At 35.9% G+C, this 20,886-nt stretch overlaps 1 protein-coding gene across 1 annotated transcript; it reads left to right on the top strand.

Annotated features, from left to right (window-relative positions):
* Positions 1-10,932: 10,932 nt before the first annotated feature.
* Positions 10,933-18,452, top strand: LOC6652324. The gene is made up of 3 exons (XM_002074508.4): positions 10,933-11,598; positions 16,770-16,920; positions 16,976-18,452. Exons 1-3 carry the CDS (start codon positions 11,412-11,414, stop codon positions 18,381-18,383), a joined length of 1,746 nt encoding a protein of 581 aa, XP_002074544.2. The 5' UTR covers positions 10,933-11,411; the 3' UTR covers positions 18,384-18,452.
* The last annotated feature ends 2,434 nt before the right edge of the window (positions 18,453-20,886 follow it).

Genomic DNA, 20,886 nt, shown 5'->3' on the forward strand with positions numbered 1-20,886 from the left:
AATAAGTGTTTTTACTCAGACTTGCAGAACTAATCAACCGATTTCATTGTTCGTATGCATAAAGTTTGATCGCGCACAACCAGTTTTTATACCATACAGTTGCAGTTGCTGAGTTTGTTTCAAATTCTCAAATCACGCCCCCTACCGACCCTGCAAATTAAATAAACCGATTTTCTTAACCATTATACTAACTAGAGGCACCAAATTTGGTATGTATATTTGCTTAGTAAGTGCGCACCTTTTTTATGTGTAAAGATTTTGCCACGTCACTTTCCGCCCCCGTAATTTGAATAAACTCGATTATCTCCCGCAATTTGGTATGGTATACCTAAGTCGGCGAGCGACATCTTGCTTCATTTTTTTAAAATTATTTTTAAGACTTCATCGTTCATGTGGAAGAAGTTATCACATTGATTCAAGGAACCGACCAGACTCCATACGGTTCTCTTCTACTTAGGGCCATCAGGAATAAAATTGTAGAAAGAGCTAACGACACATTAAAACAGTCCGACACTGGACCTACCTGGAACGACATCAAGGCTACTCTGATTCAACATTATGGTAACAAATAAAAGTAATGTTGTACTTATTCACGATTTGCAAATCTTTTCTAATAGCTTATCTTTAGGTCAACTTTTTTATGGTATTTAAAAAAAAAGATCTCAACCAACGCACATTTTACAAAACGGTAACCAATATTCAACTAAAAAAGCTAAACCTTTAGAAAAATCAAGAAATCCTCAATATAGTAAGGAAGCCTATGAATACTGCCGCGTAGAAAAAACTTTCTATTCGCAAAAACCAAATACTAGCCGGAATATTAAAGCATAAATAACACCATATTCATCACGCCCCCAAAATATAAAAAACCAACAAAACAATAACCCATATTTTAAAAATACAATAAATTCAATTCAACCATTACTCAGGAACCAATGTGGGCAATATTCAACTGAACTTTGTAATATTAACGACGCACAGTTGGGCCTCTGCTCGGATAGCCTTGAAAAAATCAGTTTTTTCATGATCGCGTTTGGCAAAAATGATATATGCAATCGATAGGGAATATCTTACTAATCTTGCTAAGCTGAGAATACATTGAAATAATCGAAACTTAAAATACTAGATATATTGATGAACCCGGGAACCTTATTTTTGTATTATGTTTTTGTTTCGTTTTGTATATTTCTTGGTGCATCTGATTTGGTGAAGCCATGAACACGATGTTTAATCTTAAACAATATTAAAGTTATATTCATCGTCACCGTATTTAAACGCGTCATATGAACGTCACCATTGCCACTTCATCTATTGTTGGGTCATTAAATGTGCGTTCATGTGTTCCAGCTATTTTTTTATCTGTTTTGATCGTAACTTTACATTATCACTTGGCATGCGCTCTAAAGAATTTGCTGCAGATCTTGGAGAATTGTTATTTTCGTAGTTGTGTTGACGCCGGTTAAGTTGTTCTTCCGTATTGCCCATAAAGTATATTTGCAAGAATTTATGCTGTGCATCTTTAATAGATTGCAATGATCCAATGCGATGGCAAATCTGGCCTTGAATCTTTAAATTAAAAGCCATAGGTATATTTAGATTTACAAACACTTTTTTTTTAACGTAAATAACCTTAAATGGATTATATCGTGTTCTTCGATAATTTCAGCCCAAACGAAGTCACTTGGAAGCAGACATTGTATTTTTAAGTGTTCGCTAGAAAATGTCATAATTCTAGTGTTTCGCCATAAAGCAGGAAACACAATGGCTCTGGTGGCGGGACCAATAATAACAATTTAACTTTACCACTAACGCAGCACAAACCAGTCGTTTTACCAGCAAACTTTAATGAGCCACAATGCACAATGCTCTTGTGTTTGAGAAGCACGAATTATTGCCCTTCTTTGTTAAATACTAACGCGGCGCTCTTCTTGTATAATTTCTTCTTGTTCATCGGATAATTGACTCGCGATATTCCGTAGCCTAATTGCATTACGGCTCCGCTGGGAAAAGATTAGATCTTCTAGGACGTGGCATAATGATTAGATTGCTAATTGGTTTGGTTCGATAATATGGGTTACTAAACACTGCTGTTTTGTGCAGTGATATTCGAATTTTTACAATGACATTAAAACAACAGTGCACTTTATTTAAATTGACTATTAGAAAACGTTTGCATAGGGAAAAGAAAAGGGCTGTTTTAAGCTGTTTTCGGGCAATTATTTATTGTTTTTAAGATGTATTCTGATATTCGGGGCGGAGACAAATCCAACAAATCAAAAACCATGAAGATTGATTCAGCAGATCTCAAGTTATAAGTGGTTGAACAAATCCGACTTTCTTTTATATATATAGATACAAAAAATGTGACATGGAAAATTAGAAATTTACATGAAAATCAAATCTATGAAATCGCTATTGAAACACGTTAAATTGTTGAATTGTACTGAGAAAGTGAAAATCTGTTTTTTAGGTTATATGTCTATTTCGCGATAATCGATTTGACCAACATGATCAGTGTTGCCAAAACGATAAAAGTACCCGCGATGTTCAAAAACTCAAGTTCTACAAACATATCTACATTCTTGTTCATAATAACAACAAGAAATGTAAAGTAAAAGTAGATTTGCAGCTTGAGTCTAATAATATGGCAAGGGACTGTACATATACTTCGTTTGATATGCAACATCTGAAAATTAACTGATTTCATAAAAATATTTACAGTATTGAGAAATAAAAATAAAAACAAGATTTGATTTAAACCTAATTTTTTAGAAACTTCAACGAAGGAATATTTATCAATTTAAATCAATGCATGCACAATTACATATGTACATATTTCCATTCCCGGGAGTACTCGTTTGTCGATCTCATTTGTTTCGTCTTTGGAGATTCAAGATGTGACATCAGATGTGACAACAGGGTCTAGCCTAGAAACAAATGTATGTTTCTTTGGTGGTATGGTAACGAGAGGCTGCGGCCCCGAAGCGTCAGCCGCAGCAGTTACGTTGGACGTGTCACTCCCTGCAGCAGTCAACTTATTCACGGGGCCCTCGATACTATTGGAACTATCAATTTCCATTGGAATGAGTAATTGCCCGGACAAATCGGACACTACAATTGTCACCGTTTTTGAGAAATTATTATTAGGTGATACCTGTAATACCTCACTGACAGAATTCACCACTAGGCTCTTAAACGATTCAATTGCTGTAAATTGGGATTAGATGGTGCACGAGAGATACACCCCAAGGACTGGAGAGACTTATTCATAAGCGATAAGCTTCCGGACTGTGTCTCCACCGCAGTAAACTCTGCTATTATAACAGAAGCTAACCAGGGCTGACACATGTATCGGGTTGACAGATGCAGCACAGAATTGCCATATCAGCACTTCCCTTCAATTCAGGGTTCTACTACTTATTTAGTCCAAGCAACTCCGTACATCTTAAATGAAAATGATCTTAGTTAGAATATCAGCAATCATTTCGGTTGTTGGTCAGTATTCTAGCTTAATCAAATTCTCTTCAAATGATTTTCTTATATGGTGGTACTTCACATCAATATGTTTGCTTCTAGCACAATAAACAGAGTTTTTTACAAGATTTAAAGCAATCACCATGTAGGGTTATACAATCAAGCTTAAAATACAATTTCATCTCAGTTTGCTTATATAAATGGCCTCTTTTACTGCATCGGAAAGCGCCATATATACTATACTACTTAGAGCCACAGATTTTTGCTTTCTTGATGTTCATGAGATTACTGAGCCGCCCCACATAAATGTGTATCCAGTGTAGGAATTCCTATCAGTTGAGTCACCTCCCAATCTGTGTCTGTATAGCCTGTCATTGCAGCGCCGGTCTTCTTGTATGTTATTGCCATATCTGCCGTCTGGTTCAGATATCTCAGCACTTGTTTCGCTGATAGAGATAGGGAGGGATCTGTATTCCTCTGTGATAATTTGCAAACCGAGTGCAAAACGGCTAGTCGTGAGCATAGCGCAATATACATCAAATAGCCTATTACGGAATGATACTCCGTTACTTCGATGCGTTTGCACTTAACCTGGAAATTAGCTTCTAACGGGGTGGATACCGGCAAATTTCCATGCCAGTTTTTTCATCAGGCCCATGATATGCAAGCCAAAGGGCTTATACGTATAGCCCCTTCATCACCATCACGTTGCATTTCGAGACCTAGGAAGTGTGTAACCGGTCTTTTCTCGACAAACTGAAATTCAGAAGAGATAACGATATAACGACTTTTTCATTTTCAGCACACCGCCAGATTATCATCGTGAACTCCGGTTGCTGCATTAGACCTCGTCTCCAAGATCTCCATTTAAGAATGCCGTTGAGTCATCAATTTAATGAACGTGTAGTACATATTCCGCTGTAATTGCAAGAATCATGCGGATTGTAGCGTAACACACTACCTCACCTCAATATTTCTGGCTGCACTGTTTTGACACCAGCCTTGCCTTGTATCGTTCGATTTCCCCAGCTGTATTCTCCTTTAGGGTAAATATCCATTTACCTCCAATGAGCTTCACACTAGCTGTTAATTTAATTTATTGTGGCGTAGCAAGAGATCATATTCATCTTGCATTGCTTATGTTAGTTGCCAACATTACAACATTCAGAACATTATATTTTTTAGTTGGTCGTCCTCGTAGGCCCATTCTGAATATTGTTGGTCTGCCTGGTGCTCTTTTTGGTGCCTTATAAATCAAAACATCCTTATCTGCAGCCTCATCGCCTACACAATTTGTCAGATTACCTTTACCTGTACCCTCGGAACTAATGGCTTCTGTTGAAACATCTTGAACTTCCACGATATTTTAAGGTTCATATATTAATTCATCCAGTACCATTGTAGCTTCAGAGTTTTCTCTAATCCTTGGCTGACAGTTCTCAATGAAATAAACATCTCTGCTTATTTTGACATCGCCAGTTTTCTTATAGTATAAACGATACGCTTTTGAAGATTTCGATTATCCGACCATAATATACTCTCTTCCCTTTTGTTGAAATTTTTTCCTTGGTCCCTTTTCTAGTGCAACTACGACGCATCCAAATACTTTTAAGTGCTTAACCACAGGCTTGTGTCCAGTAAACACGTCAAATCAGATCTATTTCTTAGATATGTAGCACAAACTATTGCCTCTGCCCAGAAGCTTTTAAACTTGCACTATTCAGCATTACTCTTGCCATTTCCACGAGTGTTCGGTTGAGCGTTCTGCTATCCCATTTTGTTGTGGAGTGTAGGGAATTGTGAGCTATCTCTTTATGCCATTGGACTTCATATAATCATCTAACTGTTTATTGACTTACTCCGTCCCATTATCACTCCTTATGGATTTCACTTTCCGGCCTGTCTGACGCTCCACCATGGTAACTTGTTCTTTAATTATTTTGGCCACATCTGACTTTTACTTCATGGAATAGACATGAATATATCGACTCAAATCATCGATCATTGTCATAAAATATTTGGCCCCACCATTTGATTCGCTATTCATAGGCCCACATACATCACTATGAATAAATTTCAGCAACTTCGTAGCTCTAGATTGCGATTTTTCAAACGGCTTTACATGACACTTGTTTTTCATGCAATCTATGCAATCTAGATTTCTCCAGTAATGCTTGATGTCAAACCTCCAACGCAAACTTTGCACATTTAAATGACCATATCACATATGCCAATTTTAGAGCTCATCGGAGGCTTTAGAAACACACAGTCTCTCTTGATTTTTAGTTTTACACAGGAACAATCCACAGAACTTTTTAACTATTAATATATTGATGCCCTTATCATCATTAACTTTGGGAGTTCCCGAATTGAAAAGTACGGTGCGTCCATTTGAAACCGCTTTTCCCAGCGATATGAAATTGCATTGCAAGCCTGGTACAAATAAAACGTCTCTGAGCGTTATTGTGTACCCAAGTTTGCTGTGCACAATCACAGTTCCTCTGCCTTGTGACGTCATAGAATAATTTCCTGCCAACTCAATAATTTCATTATTTTTATTTTTTTTTATTTTTTTACAACAAGTTGATTAATTAACTCACGGTGCGCACACATGTGTGATGTGGCGCCACTATCGATAACCAAATTATCGATATCCATCCGATTGTTAGTGGCAACACCAGCAAAAGATGGTTGCCCCTCTTTATTCTTCCGTTGGCACGACAAAGTCAGTTTTGGGTTCCACCAGTTCACCTGAAACCACTGACCACAAATCTTGATGTACCAACATGCTTCTCACCACGTGTCACAGTTGGCGTCTTCCAACGTTTCAATATTATACATCGAACTCATTTTTCTTGCAAAGTCTGTTATGCCAAGAAAAAATACACAAATCTTGACCATTTTTTAGTGAATACACTTATCACTGAGGCCTAGAATCTGTTCGTTTTTTTAGATGAGAGTGAGCTCAATTTATTATATAAAAGCTTAACTATGGTTGCCACATGTACTATGACTATGCTCCTTTTTTATTTAATTTATTGCTTATTTATTACCATTTCTATGTCTTCCTTTTAAAATTCATAAAAAAAAAAATCGACCAAAAGTACCACAACTCAAAAGTCTGCGTACTGGGTCTGAAAAATAGCACCACTTGCTTAGAAAATGTGTTCAAAGGATTCATAGATTTATTGAATATGTTTTTGAACTCAAAATATTTACTACTAATGGAAGGAAAAAATTTATAATAATATCCAATGTTTCCAAATTTTTGAAGGAACTTCTTGAAATACTCAAAAGATACCCGAAACTAAAAACAGCACCACTTTTGAAATATTAACTTCAAATTAAAACCAGAGGGCCGGGGCTAACTTTGACCGCGTCAAAGTTTGTATACCCTTGCAACATTTTTGGTAACTCTTCCCTTACCTATAGCCATCAAAGTGGAAAAACGTTTAAACTAAAAAGGCTAATGTTTCCGAAAGAACGACCTACAATCTTAGCATAGGAAATAACGAAGATATTGGTCAAAGTCACTGTTTTCCACCGATCGTTCCTATGGAAGCTATATGATATAGTTACCCGATCCTTATCAAATTTGGCACAGTCATTAACAGATATATTAAACTAACAAATGTTTAATTTGAAAGCAATCGCGTCAAAAGTAACGAAGTTATTGACAAAAGTCACTGTTTTCGAAAGATCGTTCCTATGGGAGCTATATGATATAGTCACCCGATCTTGATCAAATTTGGCATAGTCGTTTATATGCGTAATTAACTCACCAATATAAAATTTCATGACAATAGCTCAGAAAATAACGAAGTTATTAAGAAAAGTCACTGTTCGTGACTTTACCATTTGTATGGGAGCTATACGATATAGTGGTCCGATCCGGCTGAATCCGAGATATACAACGCCTGCAGTATATACAAGCCTACATGCAAATTTCAACTCTGTAGCTCTTACGGTCTAGGAGGAGTTTGCGTTGATCCAGACGAACGGACAGACGGTCAGACGGACAGACGGACGGACGGACGGACATGGCTAAATGAACTCGTCTCGTCATGCTGATCAAGAATATATATACTATATATGGTCGGAGATGCTTCCTTCTATGCGTTGCACACTTCTGACCTTTTTGCAAGGGTATAAATATCAAAGAATCTAACTTCGGCTATGGCGAAGTTTATATACCCTTGCAGTTACCTATTACTCTTTTTACTAAAATTTTATCTTCCTCTTCCATCATTCCCTAACCAAAACGCGGCATGCATACACATGTGGTCTGCTGCTCTGTTCATTTCGACCGTCAAAGTGAAAAAACGTTTTATTTAAAAAGTATAATGTTTGCTAAAGAATGGCCTACAATCTTAGTATAGGAAATAATAAAGTCATTAATTAAAGTCACTGTTTACAAACAATGGTTCCTATGGGAGCTATATGATATGGTCACCCGATCTATTTCAATTTTAGCACAGTCATTAATAGCTATGTTAAACTGACAACTATAAATTTGTATGACATTTGCGTAGAAAGTAACGAAGTTATTGACAAAAGTCACTTATTTTCTACGGATCGTTCCTATGAAAGCTATATGATATAGTCACCTGATCTTGATTAAATTTGGCACAGTCGCTTATAGATGTAATACACTCACCAATATTAAATTTTTTGACCATAGCGAAGTTATTGAGAAAAGTCGCAGTTCGTGACCCTTCGTCATTACCAGCTGATATCTAATAGCTTTTAGAAACAGTGTAATTTTGTTCGTTCTGATGATCCTGTAACCCAGGATCGTGCTCACCGCAAACCCTTTTTTTTCATAGACGCTCAGAGCTGCCCCGGATCAGAATACATACTTACATACATATATAAGTACATATATAGAATTCAAAGAATTAAATGTGTTTAAACAAGATGTACATATGAATGTACAGATTATTCATATCTTAACATAAACTAACACTAAACCAGAGGGCCGGGGCTAACTTTGACGCGTCAAAGTTTGTATACCCTTGCAAGTTTTTTGTGTAAAAGGTCTAATATTTGCGAAAGAACGGCTTAGGAAATAACGAAGATATTGATAAAAGTCACTGTTCACCACCGATGGTTCCTATGGAAGCTATATGATATAGTCGCCCGATCTTAATCAAATTTGGCACAGTGATTAAATGCTAAACTGAGAAATATAAATTTTTATGACAATTGCTTCAAAAGTGACGAAGTTATTGACAAAAGTCACTGTTTTCGACCGATCGTTCCTATGGGAGCTATATGATATAGTCACCCGATCTTGATCAAATTTGGCACAGTCGCTTACAGGCGTAATAAACTCTCTAATATTAATATTTCACGACAATAGCTAAAAAAAATAACGAAGTTATTGAGAAAAGTCACTGTTCGTGACTTTGGCATTTGTATGGGAGCTATATGATATAGTGATCCGATCCGGCTGAATCCGAGATATACAACGTCTGCAGTATATACAAGCCTACATGCAAAATTTCAGCTCTGTAGCTCTTTCGGTCTAGGAGGAGTTTGCGTTGATCCAGACGGACGGACGGACATGGCTATTTGAACTCGTCTCGTCGTGCTGATCAAGAATATATATACTTTATATGGTCGGAGATGCTTCCTTCTATGCGTTGCACACTTTTGACCGAAATTAATATACCCTTTTTGCAAGGGTATAATAACACACAAACCTAACAATGCCCTTAGACTAAGACTGTAGTGGTCCGATCCGGCTGAATCCGAAATATACAACCCCTGAAGTATATACAAGCCTACATGCAAAATTCCAACTCTGTAGCTCTAAGGGTCTAGGAGGAGTTTGCGTTGATTCAGACGGACGGACAGACGGACGGACGGACATGGCTATATGAACTTGTCTCGTCATGCTGATATATATACTTTATATGGTCGGAAATGCTTCCTTCTATGCGTTGCACACTGTTGACCAAAATTAATATACCCTTTTTGCAAGGGTATAAATATTCGAACATAAATATTTGCGTATGTTCTGTGTATAAAAAAATTTTCTACACACTGGACAGCCGTACATCGTCTATCGATTTGAAAAATGCAAGAACAAATGTTGTACAGCAAACGCAATGGCAAAAGCCACTTGCTGATTTTAGGCTTTCAACACAATGATAGAAAAGAAAAATCCCGTTTCCTGTTCCTCTTACAACCTTTTTATGGTTTTTTTTGCTAAGCTGTTGATGGTACTGTCTTCAGTTTGCGATATGTACATTGTACATAGATGTCTATATATGAATGTACATGTACATACATACATACATACATTCATACACATTTGTATTTGTGGAGAACAGGCAAAAGTGGATACATTCATAAATACATGTACATGTGTATGTACATAGGCTACACATGGTCGTGGAACAGTAGGGGGTGAAGATACATAAATACATGTACATACATATGTACATACATACATGTGTAAATACATAATAAAGAATGTACAAACATATTTATGTATGTATCTGAACATGTATGTATGTACATACACATGTATGTATGTACATATGTATTTGAGCTGTTACCATCGGAAACGAAGTAGCAGCTGATGTTGCCTTAGCTGTAACCATCGTAATGGCAAATAAAACTGAAATGAAATAATGAAAATCTAATACATACGCAATTTATACATACATATGTGTATATATGTATGTATGTATACAAAATTTACTATCATACAAATATACATACATATGTATGTATATATTTCTGAACATATCTACATACAAACATACATATGCATATGTTTGTACTTGCATTTATATATATACATACATATATATGAGTATGTATGTATATACATACATATATATGACTATGTATGTATATACATACATATATATGAGTATGTATGTATATACATAAATATATATGAATATGTATGTATGTATGAGTAACTAAAGTGGAAGGTTTCGCGCATGTGGAGAAACATAGCATCAGGCACAATACTTGAAGCAAAAAAAAAAGAGATGAGTAGAGAAACTGGTCGTAATTTCGCTCGACAAGCATGTGCTGGCTGCATCCAAATGGGGGAAACAAAAACAACATTAACGGCATCCACAAAAAATTACAAAAAGGAAACACAACCGCTCTGCAATGACAGGAGTGTCTTGAGTACAGCTTTATTGCGGCCGAATGTTGTTTCAAAAGACAGATATGTATGTACATATGTATATGTATTTACTTAAAGGAGATATTAATCAGAACACCATAATCGACCTTGAACTTCATGGCGACAAATGTGCACGTGAACATACTACATAGAGGTGCAACAGTTTTTATACAAAGCGTTAAAAGTTGGGCCGATGCTAGTAAGGGCCATCGCGTTTAAAATGTGTCGCGTCGTGTTAACAAAATAGCGAGGAGAATACACTGTTGACTGTTGTATATATATTTATGAATATACATACATACATACATACATACATACATACATATGTTTTCCTTTAAACATCCTCGAAGCTTTCCGGCTTTATGTTGTTGCTGTTATTGTTTTTGCTGCTGGTGGGGTCGCGTTCGCGTCGCTGCTGCTAACTGCGGTCGTCTCTGCTACAGCCTCTGCCTTGCTTGACGGCTGTCGCTACCGCTGCTGTTAGGTTTTGTATGCATTTTAGCTCGCTCATTCAAGTGTCCAACTTTTGTCGAAGCGGTCAGATACGAAAAAAACGGCGGCAGTCTACGTTCGACATATTCGGTTCCTCTTAGTGTGTATGTACATACACATATATGTGTCTGGGATGACGAGGACACGGCTCGTCAATTAAAAAATAATCTCACAGCTTTATACACACATATGCATGTGTACATGTATAAATATATACAAAGGTACATGCAAAATTATTTAGTTAGTTAGTTAGAGATACAAAAACTTATAACGCCTGTTAAAGATAGTTATTATGAAAGAAATGAAAGTGTCGCGCGCAATAAGTGAATCTTCTACAACATCCGACAACACTTCTGATTTTATCGATATTGTCAAAAAATATGACGTTGTGTATAATAATCATAATCCTGATTACAAAAACGTTGAGGTAAAGATGAAGGTGTGGGCGCAAATCGCTGACGAGATTGGTTTATCAGTAGGTAAGTTTAGATTTATAAAACTCAAATTCTATGTTTAGTTAGATACATACATATGTATGTATGTATGTATGTATGTATGTACAATCGTTAAATTTGCAAGGCATTTTAAATGGTTGTATAAATGTAGTTACATACATACATATGTATGTTTACATGTGCTTAGGTATATTTACATATGTACATATGTATGTACACATGTAGGCGGTTGCGGGTAAACCACTGTCGCAGTCGTCAAAGCGCAGCGAATATCAAAAAGGGGAAGTAATGAAAACATACTGGTACCCAAAAAAATATAAACCAGTGATGCAAGTGCAAAATTTTACAACACTTGTAAAAGCTAAGATAAAAGCTTTTAATACAAAAAAGCACTGCATTGCCACTTTACGTTAACTACTACAAAATAGAGAGTTTCTTCAATAACGACCATGTCCTAATAGAATTATAAATTAAATTTTTATGTAATTAAAATGCAAATTATTTATTTACTGAAGTCCTCGGTAGATGATTTGTCGAATCGCAGGGTAGTGTACAGAGCCTGTGATAAGCATCTAAGCCGATGTCGATAGTTGGCGGTGGTTGTAAAATATAATTATGTAGATTGAAAGCTTTAAAATTTATCCTTTATTAAAAAATAATAATAAATAATTCGTTCTCATGCTGTGGGCTTTATGTATTATTTAAGTTTAAATAAGTTTTCTCGTCTGATTATCCAATGTAGCAATTCCTTCAAAGGAATTCAAGGTGTTCAAAGGAAATTCATACATAGGGGAAAGTGGGGCTAATCGGCGCATGGGGCAATCCGGCGCAGTCAAATTATCTTGAAATATAATAGCATGATCCAAAAAGTGATAAGTGTCCTAAGATCGCATTTTGGTAGGCTATAATTGGATCATAAACTTAGACGTATCCAATTCGAAGTATCAGAAATTTTTTGGATTATGTAATTTTTAACCTCGAAAATCCATTTTTTTTTTTCGTTTTTTTCTTTTTTTTTAGTTTTAAAAACATTGAATAAATTTTTAATTTGATAGATGTTAACTAAAACAGGTTCCGACATGTATTAACTTATGGTGTGCACTTCTTTTTTTTTTTTTTTTTTTTCATTCACACGTTTTTAAAATATTTAGTTTTAAATGCTAAAACTAAGGGTGGGGCAAAGTGGCGCAATAGTTGAAATTTAAATATGGCGTTTTTGAAATCATAACTATATTTGAATAAAAGTCCGATATATAAACTAGTTATTGATAAAAAACAGTACATTTGCCAGAATTAAACGGATCAGAATACTATATCATATAGCTGCCATACAAACGATGAAATTAACAATCATAATTGAAAGTTTAAACCAATCAACATTGTTGGTGAAAAAACAAGTTTTTTTATAAAACAAGTATTTTAATATTAAACTATATTAGTTTTTTTTTTAAATCCCTTATTTTTTATATAAAAAACTTGTAAAACGCCGATGCGCCTCATTGCCCCACTATTTTTGACAACGCCAATTTGGGGTATGTTCAAAAAACCGCTATAGCTTTGTGACGGTAAATTATATCGAAACGTATCTTTGATCAATAGTTGGAAAATGAATGAACCTTTCATTTAAGTGCTCATATGAGAGGATACAAGCTCCCGATCAGAATATATGAAGGGTTAAAAAAAATGCGCCGATTAGCCCCACTCTCCCCTACATACATATTTCATCGTCACAAATGTGTGTTGTTTATTCGTTTAAATTCTGTTGCATTTTTATACCCTTGCAGAGGGTTTTGTAAAATTGGTAAGATGTTTGCAACACACAGAAGGAGACGTTTTTGACCCCATAAAGTAAGTAAACAACACACATTTGTGACGATGAAGTATGAAAATCGTGAAGTTCGGACCACTATATCATCAATGAAAGTATCTCTACAAAATTTACTAATGCTATAGTTTTTAATGTAAAACATAATATCCGAAGAAAAGGTCGGATATACATATAGGACACAGGTTACTGTCAATACTTGAACTTTATTTTACAATAATATTTGAACAATATTTTATAAAAAACTTTTTGGCTCCTAGTTCAGCTCATAGCCATTCACGAGCTAAACATATCATTATACCCTTGCAGATTATAAAATTGGTATTATAAAATTGGTCAGATGTTTGTAAATGGTACTACAGAGAAGTAGACGTTTCCCACCCTATAAAGTATATATATGTATTTTTGATCAGCATGAGAAGCTGAGTTGATATAGCCATGTCCATCTGTCCGTCCGTCCGACGCTTTTTATTACCCGGGTAAGATAAAGTATGAAATCGGACCACTATATCATATAGCTCTAGAAGAAATATTTTCATAAAAATTGGAGTATCCCCATAAAATTTACTACTGTGATAGTATTGGACATAAAAACCCAGATTTCAAAATTTGAATCTGATCGGATAAATAAAACACAAGGTACAGTCAAAATAAATCGGTTCAAACGCTGCCGGCAGCACTGCTTGCTGCCTACTACGTCATCATCAAATCAACAGAGCACACGCATACACGCACAGACGCAACGCCTTATGAACTGTATGTGTATGCGTGCCGTGCTTTGCTTAGGGAATGATGGAAGAAGAAGAAAAAATTGAAGCAAAAAGAGTAAGAATTTGAATGTTTTGTTTGTGTACTGATGAATTGAGTTGCAAGGAAACAAATTTTTTACAAAATGTAAAAAAATTATGGCCAAGGACTGCAAGGGTATTTTAACTTCGGCATAGCCAAAGTTAGCTTCTTTGATATTAAAAGTTTCAAAACGATCGGACAAGTCGTTTTCAAAATATTGACCAGTTAAAAACAGTAGTTTCAAAAAATGCTATTCTACTTAAGGTTTAAATTCGATTTACAAAGTAAAATTTTGTAGGTATCAATCCCCTTAAAATAGAATTTAATAATATGTAATATGTTTTCAAATATACAAATACAGGTATTAGAGATCCGCACGAGCACATTCGAGCGAAATAATATTGAATAATAATATATGGGTAAATCTACAAATACAGGTATTAGAGATCCGCACGAGCACATGCACTCTGTTTTTTCGCATCAGTTCTAGTTCCTAAGATACAGGTGCCATCTTGAATTTTGATAAATATGTAAATAAGAAGAAAACCTTAAAAGAAGCTTTTCCACCCCAATAATGTATATATTCTTGATCAGCCGAGTCGATCTATCCATGTCCGTATAACACCTATACGGACTTTATATATCTATAGAGACTATAGAGCCTGGATCCTTGGAATGTAGACTCGAAAAGTATGTACAGTGATGAAGTATATTTAAAATTTTTGCCATGCCCATTTCCAGTCCTGCAAATTAGATTTCCTCAAAGACTAGCTAAAGTCATTAAATTTAGTATGTATGTATACTGTTTTAGTAGATTTTATTTGTTTAATTTCTAACAAAGTCAAAGTCGTGATATTATTTTTATTATTTAAACATTTTTCCCACGCCCACTTCCGCCTCCATAATTTAGGTAAAACCGATCGCAGAGTTTTAACTACCGAAATCAACTTCAGCCCACTCATTAGTCTTGCTAATCTTGAAATCGGAGCCCTCTGCAAGGGTATAAAAATAAAAATAACTCTAATTTGGGGTCAATGTTAAAAAATAACAGTTAGGTTGATAGTTTACAACTATGTATGTATATCCTATACTTTAATACTAATACTAATACTAATACTAATACTAATACTAATACTAATACTAATACTAATACTAATACTAATACTAATACTAATACTAATACTAATACTAATACTAATACTAATACTAATACTATACTAATACTAATACTAATACTAATACTAATACTAATACTAATACTAATACTAATACTATACTAATACTAATACTAATACTAATACTAATACTAATACTAATACTAATACTAATACTAATACTAATACTAATACTAATACTAATACTAATACTAATACTAATACTAATACTAATACTAATACTAATACTAATACTAATACTAATACTAATACTAATACTAATACTAATACTAATACTAATACTAATACTAATACTAATACTAATACTAATACTAATACTAATACTAATACTAATACTAATACTAATACTAATACTAATACTAATACTAATACTAATACTAATACTAATACTAATACTAATACTAATACTAATACTAATACTAACAAATCATTATACCATGCACCCATAGGGTGGAATGGTATATTAAAGTTGCCAAAAAGTATGAAACAGGTAGAAGGAAGCTTCTTCGACCCCATAAAGTATATATATTCTTGATCAGGATCAACAGCCGAGTCGATCTAGCCATGGTCCGTCTGTCTGCCGTCCGTCCGAATACGCAGATCACGGAGACTATAAGAGCTAGAGCCACCAAATTTGGTAGGTATTCCCGTGTAGTATGTAAATATATACATACATAGTGTTAATTGGAATTTTGGCCACGCCCCCTTACGCCTCCAGAATTTACATGAAACTGTTTTTCTTAAAAATTATAACAGCTAGAGACATCAAAATTGGTTTATATACTCGTTTACAACTTTTTGCCACGCCCTCTTCCGCCCCCGGAATTTAAAAAAAAAGAAATTTTCTTAAAAACTATGAAAGCTACCGACATTAAATATGGTATGTAAACTATTAAGCAATAGACGCCTAGATATAAATTATATAAACATTTTGAAACGCCCACTTCCGCCCCTGCAAATGAAATAAAACTGATTTTCTCAAAAACTAACAAAGCTAAAGTCACAGGCAGAGTTGGCCTTTGGCTAATGGCGGCGCTAGAGGTCTCGTGTGATTGTAGAGTGAGCGAGATAGCATATGGTATGAGGCATGTAAAAACAATTTAATAGACATATGTACATTTGGTTTTCGAAATTTAAAACATTTGTTTCACCTGGTGCATGGTATACCCAAGTCGGCGAGTCGACTTACTTACTTCATTTTGTTTGCAAACACTGTACTGCACACAGCACCGGCAAATGCAAATGGTATCCGGGATCGTATTTAGATTTCGATGCCCTCACCCGTTCGTATGTTATGTTTGTAGGTTGAAAGCGAGTAACGTTTACATTTTTTCATATCGTCTCTAATAGCGATTTGTATGTACATATGCACTACATATATGCATATATATTTTTTTTTTCTTCAGAGGCCTCCAAAAGAAAATGGAAAAATCTTCGAGACAGTTATACCAAATACTTACGGTCCTTCCGCGTGGGTACAAAAACATCAAAAAAATATCAGTATTGGGCACATGCAGATCATATGGAATTTCTAAAACCCTTCCAGGGACCAGGCAGGTAAGTATCAATTATATTTCAATCACATGGTTATTTATTTCGTAAATTATTTCAGAAATTCCGCGAATGGCAATGCAAAATCCAATGACGAAGATGATACTGAATGTGATTTTGGCTATCAAGTGCTTTCCAAAGCTGCAAGTAATAGTGTAGAGGATGATCTTAAGATTACCATATCAACGGCTTCAAGCGATTCAGTTCTAATCACTCATACAGCCAACACTTATACGACGTCATCAAATAGTACACCTATATTAACGCCCAGTATCGCTAAAAGTATGGTACCAAATGTCATCTCACCGAGCAATCCTATTACGGCAGTTCCGCTTGGACCTCAGATTCTCAATACCAACAGTAATAGTAGTTTAAATAGTAATTGCGCTGCAGTTGCTCCTCTTAGTTCACAGACACCACCATCTACCAGTAATAGCAGCAGCAACAGTGCGGTGGTTCTGCCTCTTCCTACAGCAACAGCAGTTTCAAAGATAAATGCCAATACTTTTGGTCACATACCACAGATAGGTTTAGGTGTGGGTAGTCTTACAAATCAGATGTTTCCTCTTGCAACTCTGAAAGCAGCAGCCGCAGCTGCGGGATTGCCTCTACCAACTAGTGTGGCACTTCCTGGCAGCAACAATAGCAACAATATGGGTTGTCTTATCATAGAACCACATCTTCTGGCGGCTGCTGATAATTTTAAAAAGGAGTTAAGTGCAGCAGCTGCTGCCAATGCCCCATTGGGACTCTTTCAAAATTTGGCTAATCAGTCAGCCATTAGTATCAATAACCGTCTTAATACCTGCAATAATATGAACGCCATCATTCCAGTTCTTTCACAAGGTGACCCACCACCTACATCATTAACGGCGCCACCAAATTCTAAAGTAAGAAGAGTGCAACCATCGCCACAAACAACAGCTATTAACTTAAGTTGCACAAGTGGCAATTCTAGCTCTTATCACCAACCTTTACCAAGCAAGCAGCGTAAAGTTACCGATTTACGCGAATGGGATGTTTCAGCAGTGTTACAAGCGAATCGGGATCTTGATGCCAATACCCTATTTTTTCTAAGTCTGGCTCGCCAGGTGAATGCAATGCCCATGAAATTTCAGTCGTTAGCTAAAATGCGATGCATGCGAATTGTTAGCGACCTTGAGTTGGAGTTGGAAAACTTTCACTGTAATGATGGTGCTCCACCACAGGATGATTGCACCGTAGCTAGCGACGGTTCGTTAAATTTGAAATATTTTAGAAGCATGGATACCCCGCCACCTCCAATACAAGATGGATCGGCAATTATAATAGCACCGCCCCATGGGGCAACAGAAGGATCTACTGAGCACTTTGTTTACGTAATGTCACCATCGCGAGTGGAAAGCATGATTGATATATCGTCCGATGAAGAAAACACCATTAATAGTAGTTGTGGCGTTGGTCCTGCAACTACCGTAGGTGCTACTTAAGATTAGGCATATATACATACTTGAAAAAAGGCAAATACGCAAATATATACATACTATAAAAGAAGTTAATAACTTAAAATTCTTTCAAAAAGGGCGAAACTTTTAATCGGTTAATTTATTCGCCATTTATAGATATTGGGAAAAAGCTGTGAAGTAAAAAATTTACTGTTATATTATTAAATTACAACAGTACGTTTTAGCAATTATTAAGCATTTGTAGCTATAAGTATGATTCTATTTCAGGACTGGAGTAATTTAATGTGTGCAAATAATTCTTTTTGTCAATCAACTAATGCCAATGTTTGCCTGGCCGCAGAAACAAACGTTTTAAAGCAGGGCACACGACAATCATATCCCTTATACATATGCCGAAGATCTCACACAAAAAATCAACAGCGTAAGGGTTGATTTCAGTTTCACACAGCATTTTTATGCAAGCAGATCTACATATATCGCTTTGTTTAGAGAACACACATGAAATAAAGTAAGTCGTCTCGCCGACTTCGGTTTACCATGCACCAGGTAAAAAGCTATTAAAAATTTCAATTTATGCCTTAGTGTTTGCTATCTCCCTCACGCTTACCAACACACAAACCCTCTAGCGCCGCCACTAGCCTACGGGCAACTCTGGCCTTATGGACCTTGTAAAACACGTTTATAAGTATATTTTTTATGTTTCTTGTCCGATTTCAATAAAATTTGGTAGGTTGGTAGAATAAAAGTATAGGCCTGCCGAATTTGATTACGATAGCCAAAAAATTGAGGAAGGCAATCGTTTTTTCTAAATAATGGTGGGGCGTGGGCGTGGCAATAGATTTAATAATCATAATCTAAGGTCATACTAAACATGTCTACATACCCAATTTGATGACTTTAATTTGTTAGTTTTCGAAAATCAGTTTTATTTAATTTGCAGGGGCGGAATCAGGCGTGACAAAACAAAGACAAAAACAAACAAACAATATCTGAGTTCGTACTAAGCCAGTACCCGTACCAAATTTTGTGTCTCAATTTGGCGATTTTAATGTACCATTTCATCGTGTACCATTGATCAGTTGAAGAGAGTTACGGTGAAAAGTCATTACCTTACATATGCAAGTGTTAAGATTTAATAGACTAAACTGCCACCAGTTTTTTTTAAGTGAGACACGGCTTAACATCGTGAGCATTGAATATCGTGGAGAGCAGAGAGCACCCCGATGTCACAAGAATGGAATTGGAATAAGAAGACTTATTAAGTACCTCCTGTATTCTATTTGTTAGATATTCTTGAACCCACTAATGGAAGAGAGGTGGAAACCCAATGTCGTTCAGTTTAACAGCATCAAAAGCCTTGCTGAAGCCAGTGTATATGTTATCAGTTTGTTTAGGATTTTTGCATCCATTGATTGTCAAAGATGCAAATTGTAAAAAGTTTGTTGTTTATAGATCTACGTTTCACAAAACCATGTTGGGATGGCAAAATAATAGAGCTGCAAAAATATTGTACTTTCGATGCTATAATTTTCTGAAAGCTTTCGGTATAGCGGACAGTTTTGAAATATCCCTATAGTGAGGGACCCAAGGATGGTCTGATAGACCTCCTGAGTTATATAACTTGAAGAACTTAAAATTGATATGCTATATAAACCACCGAAATCGGGTAAAGCATCCGATTGTTCCCTTTATATAGTCGCTCGATCAAATTTTGTGGTGCTGAATTCACAATGCTATAAGGATTATCTTCAGCGATGTAAACTTGTGTTTTCTCGCTATCCTAAGCAATTTTTTTTCTTTGTTAACGCAAAACGTAAGACATCAGCGCACCCGTCTTACTTGTTTTTCGAAAACAATAAAGCTGACACTGATCAGTCTACGGCCGATATATTTCCTGATTTTTTCAAAACAACTTATTCCTCTTCGATTTTGACTTGAAATCAGTTTTCAGGGTGTTCAGTTCCGTCAAACCAGTATATGACCGTGGTCTTGATGGTATACTCAGCTGCCCAAGTACGCTCCTATGTGTTTTCCCATATTTGCCTTGCTTTGCATGTGCATAACGTCCCCCACTATCCCTCACTTTATTTCGTGAAGGCCCTTTCATCAACCAATTTGCTATTCATGCACAGTCTAATGCTTATTTGTTGTGAGCATGCATACCTGTATGCATACGCTCATGCTCCTTCGCGCTTGCACGCCCGCTCATAGGCCGCCATTCTTATGCTCCGTGTTTCCCATCCCCATCCCCATGTGAAAAATTCCCTTGCGGTTTCAGGTGGTTTCAAGCGAACATGTTGTGCCAGATTATATTGGGTTTTCAAATTGCAGCAACACCGGTGATTTGTGTCTTCGCTCATGCCAGTCGTTTGTGACTCAACTGGTTTCTATTGCATTTAAGCATTTACCTTTAATTCTGTTGCTTGTTTTGGTTTTTGTTTGGAACATTGATTGATCACATTTCCCCCTTTTTCGGGAGGGATTTGACCTTCCCTGTCTCTTGTACCTTGCATTACTATTTTCTTTT

This window comes from Drosophila willistoni, assembly GCF_018902025.1.
Source record: "Drosophila willistoni isolate 14030-0811.24 chromosome 2L unlocalized genomic scaffold, UCI_dwil_1.1 Seg168, whole genome shotgun sequence".
NCBI classification, from domain to species: domain Eukaryota; kingdom Metazoa; phylum Arthropoda; class Insecta; order Diptera; family Drosophilidae; genus Drosophila; species Drosophila willistoni.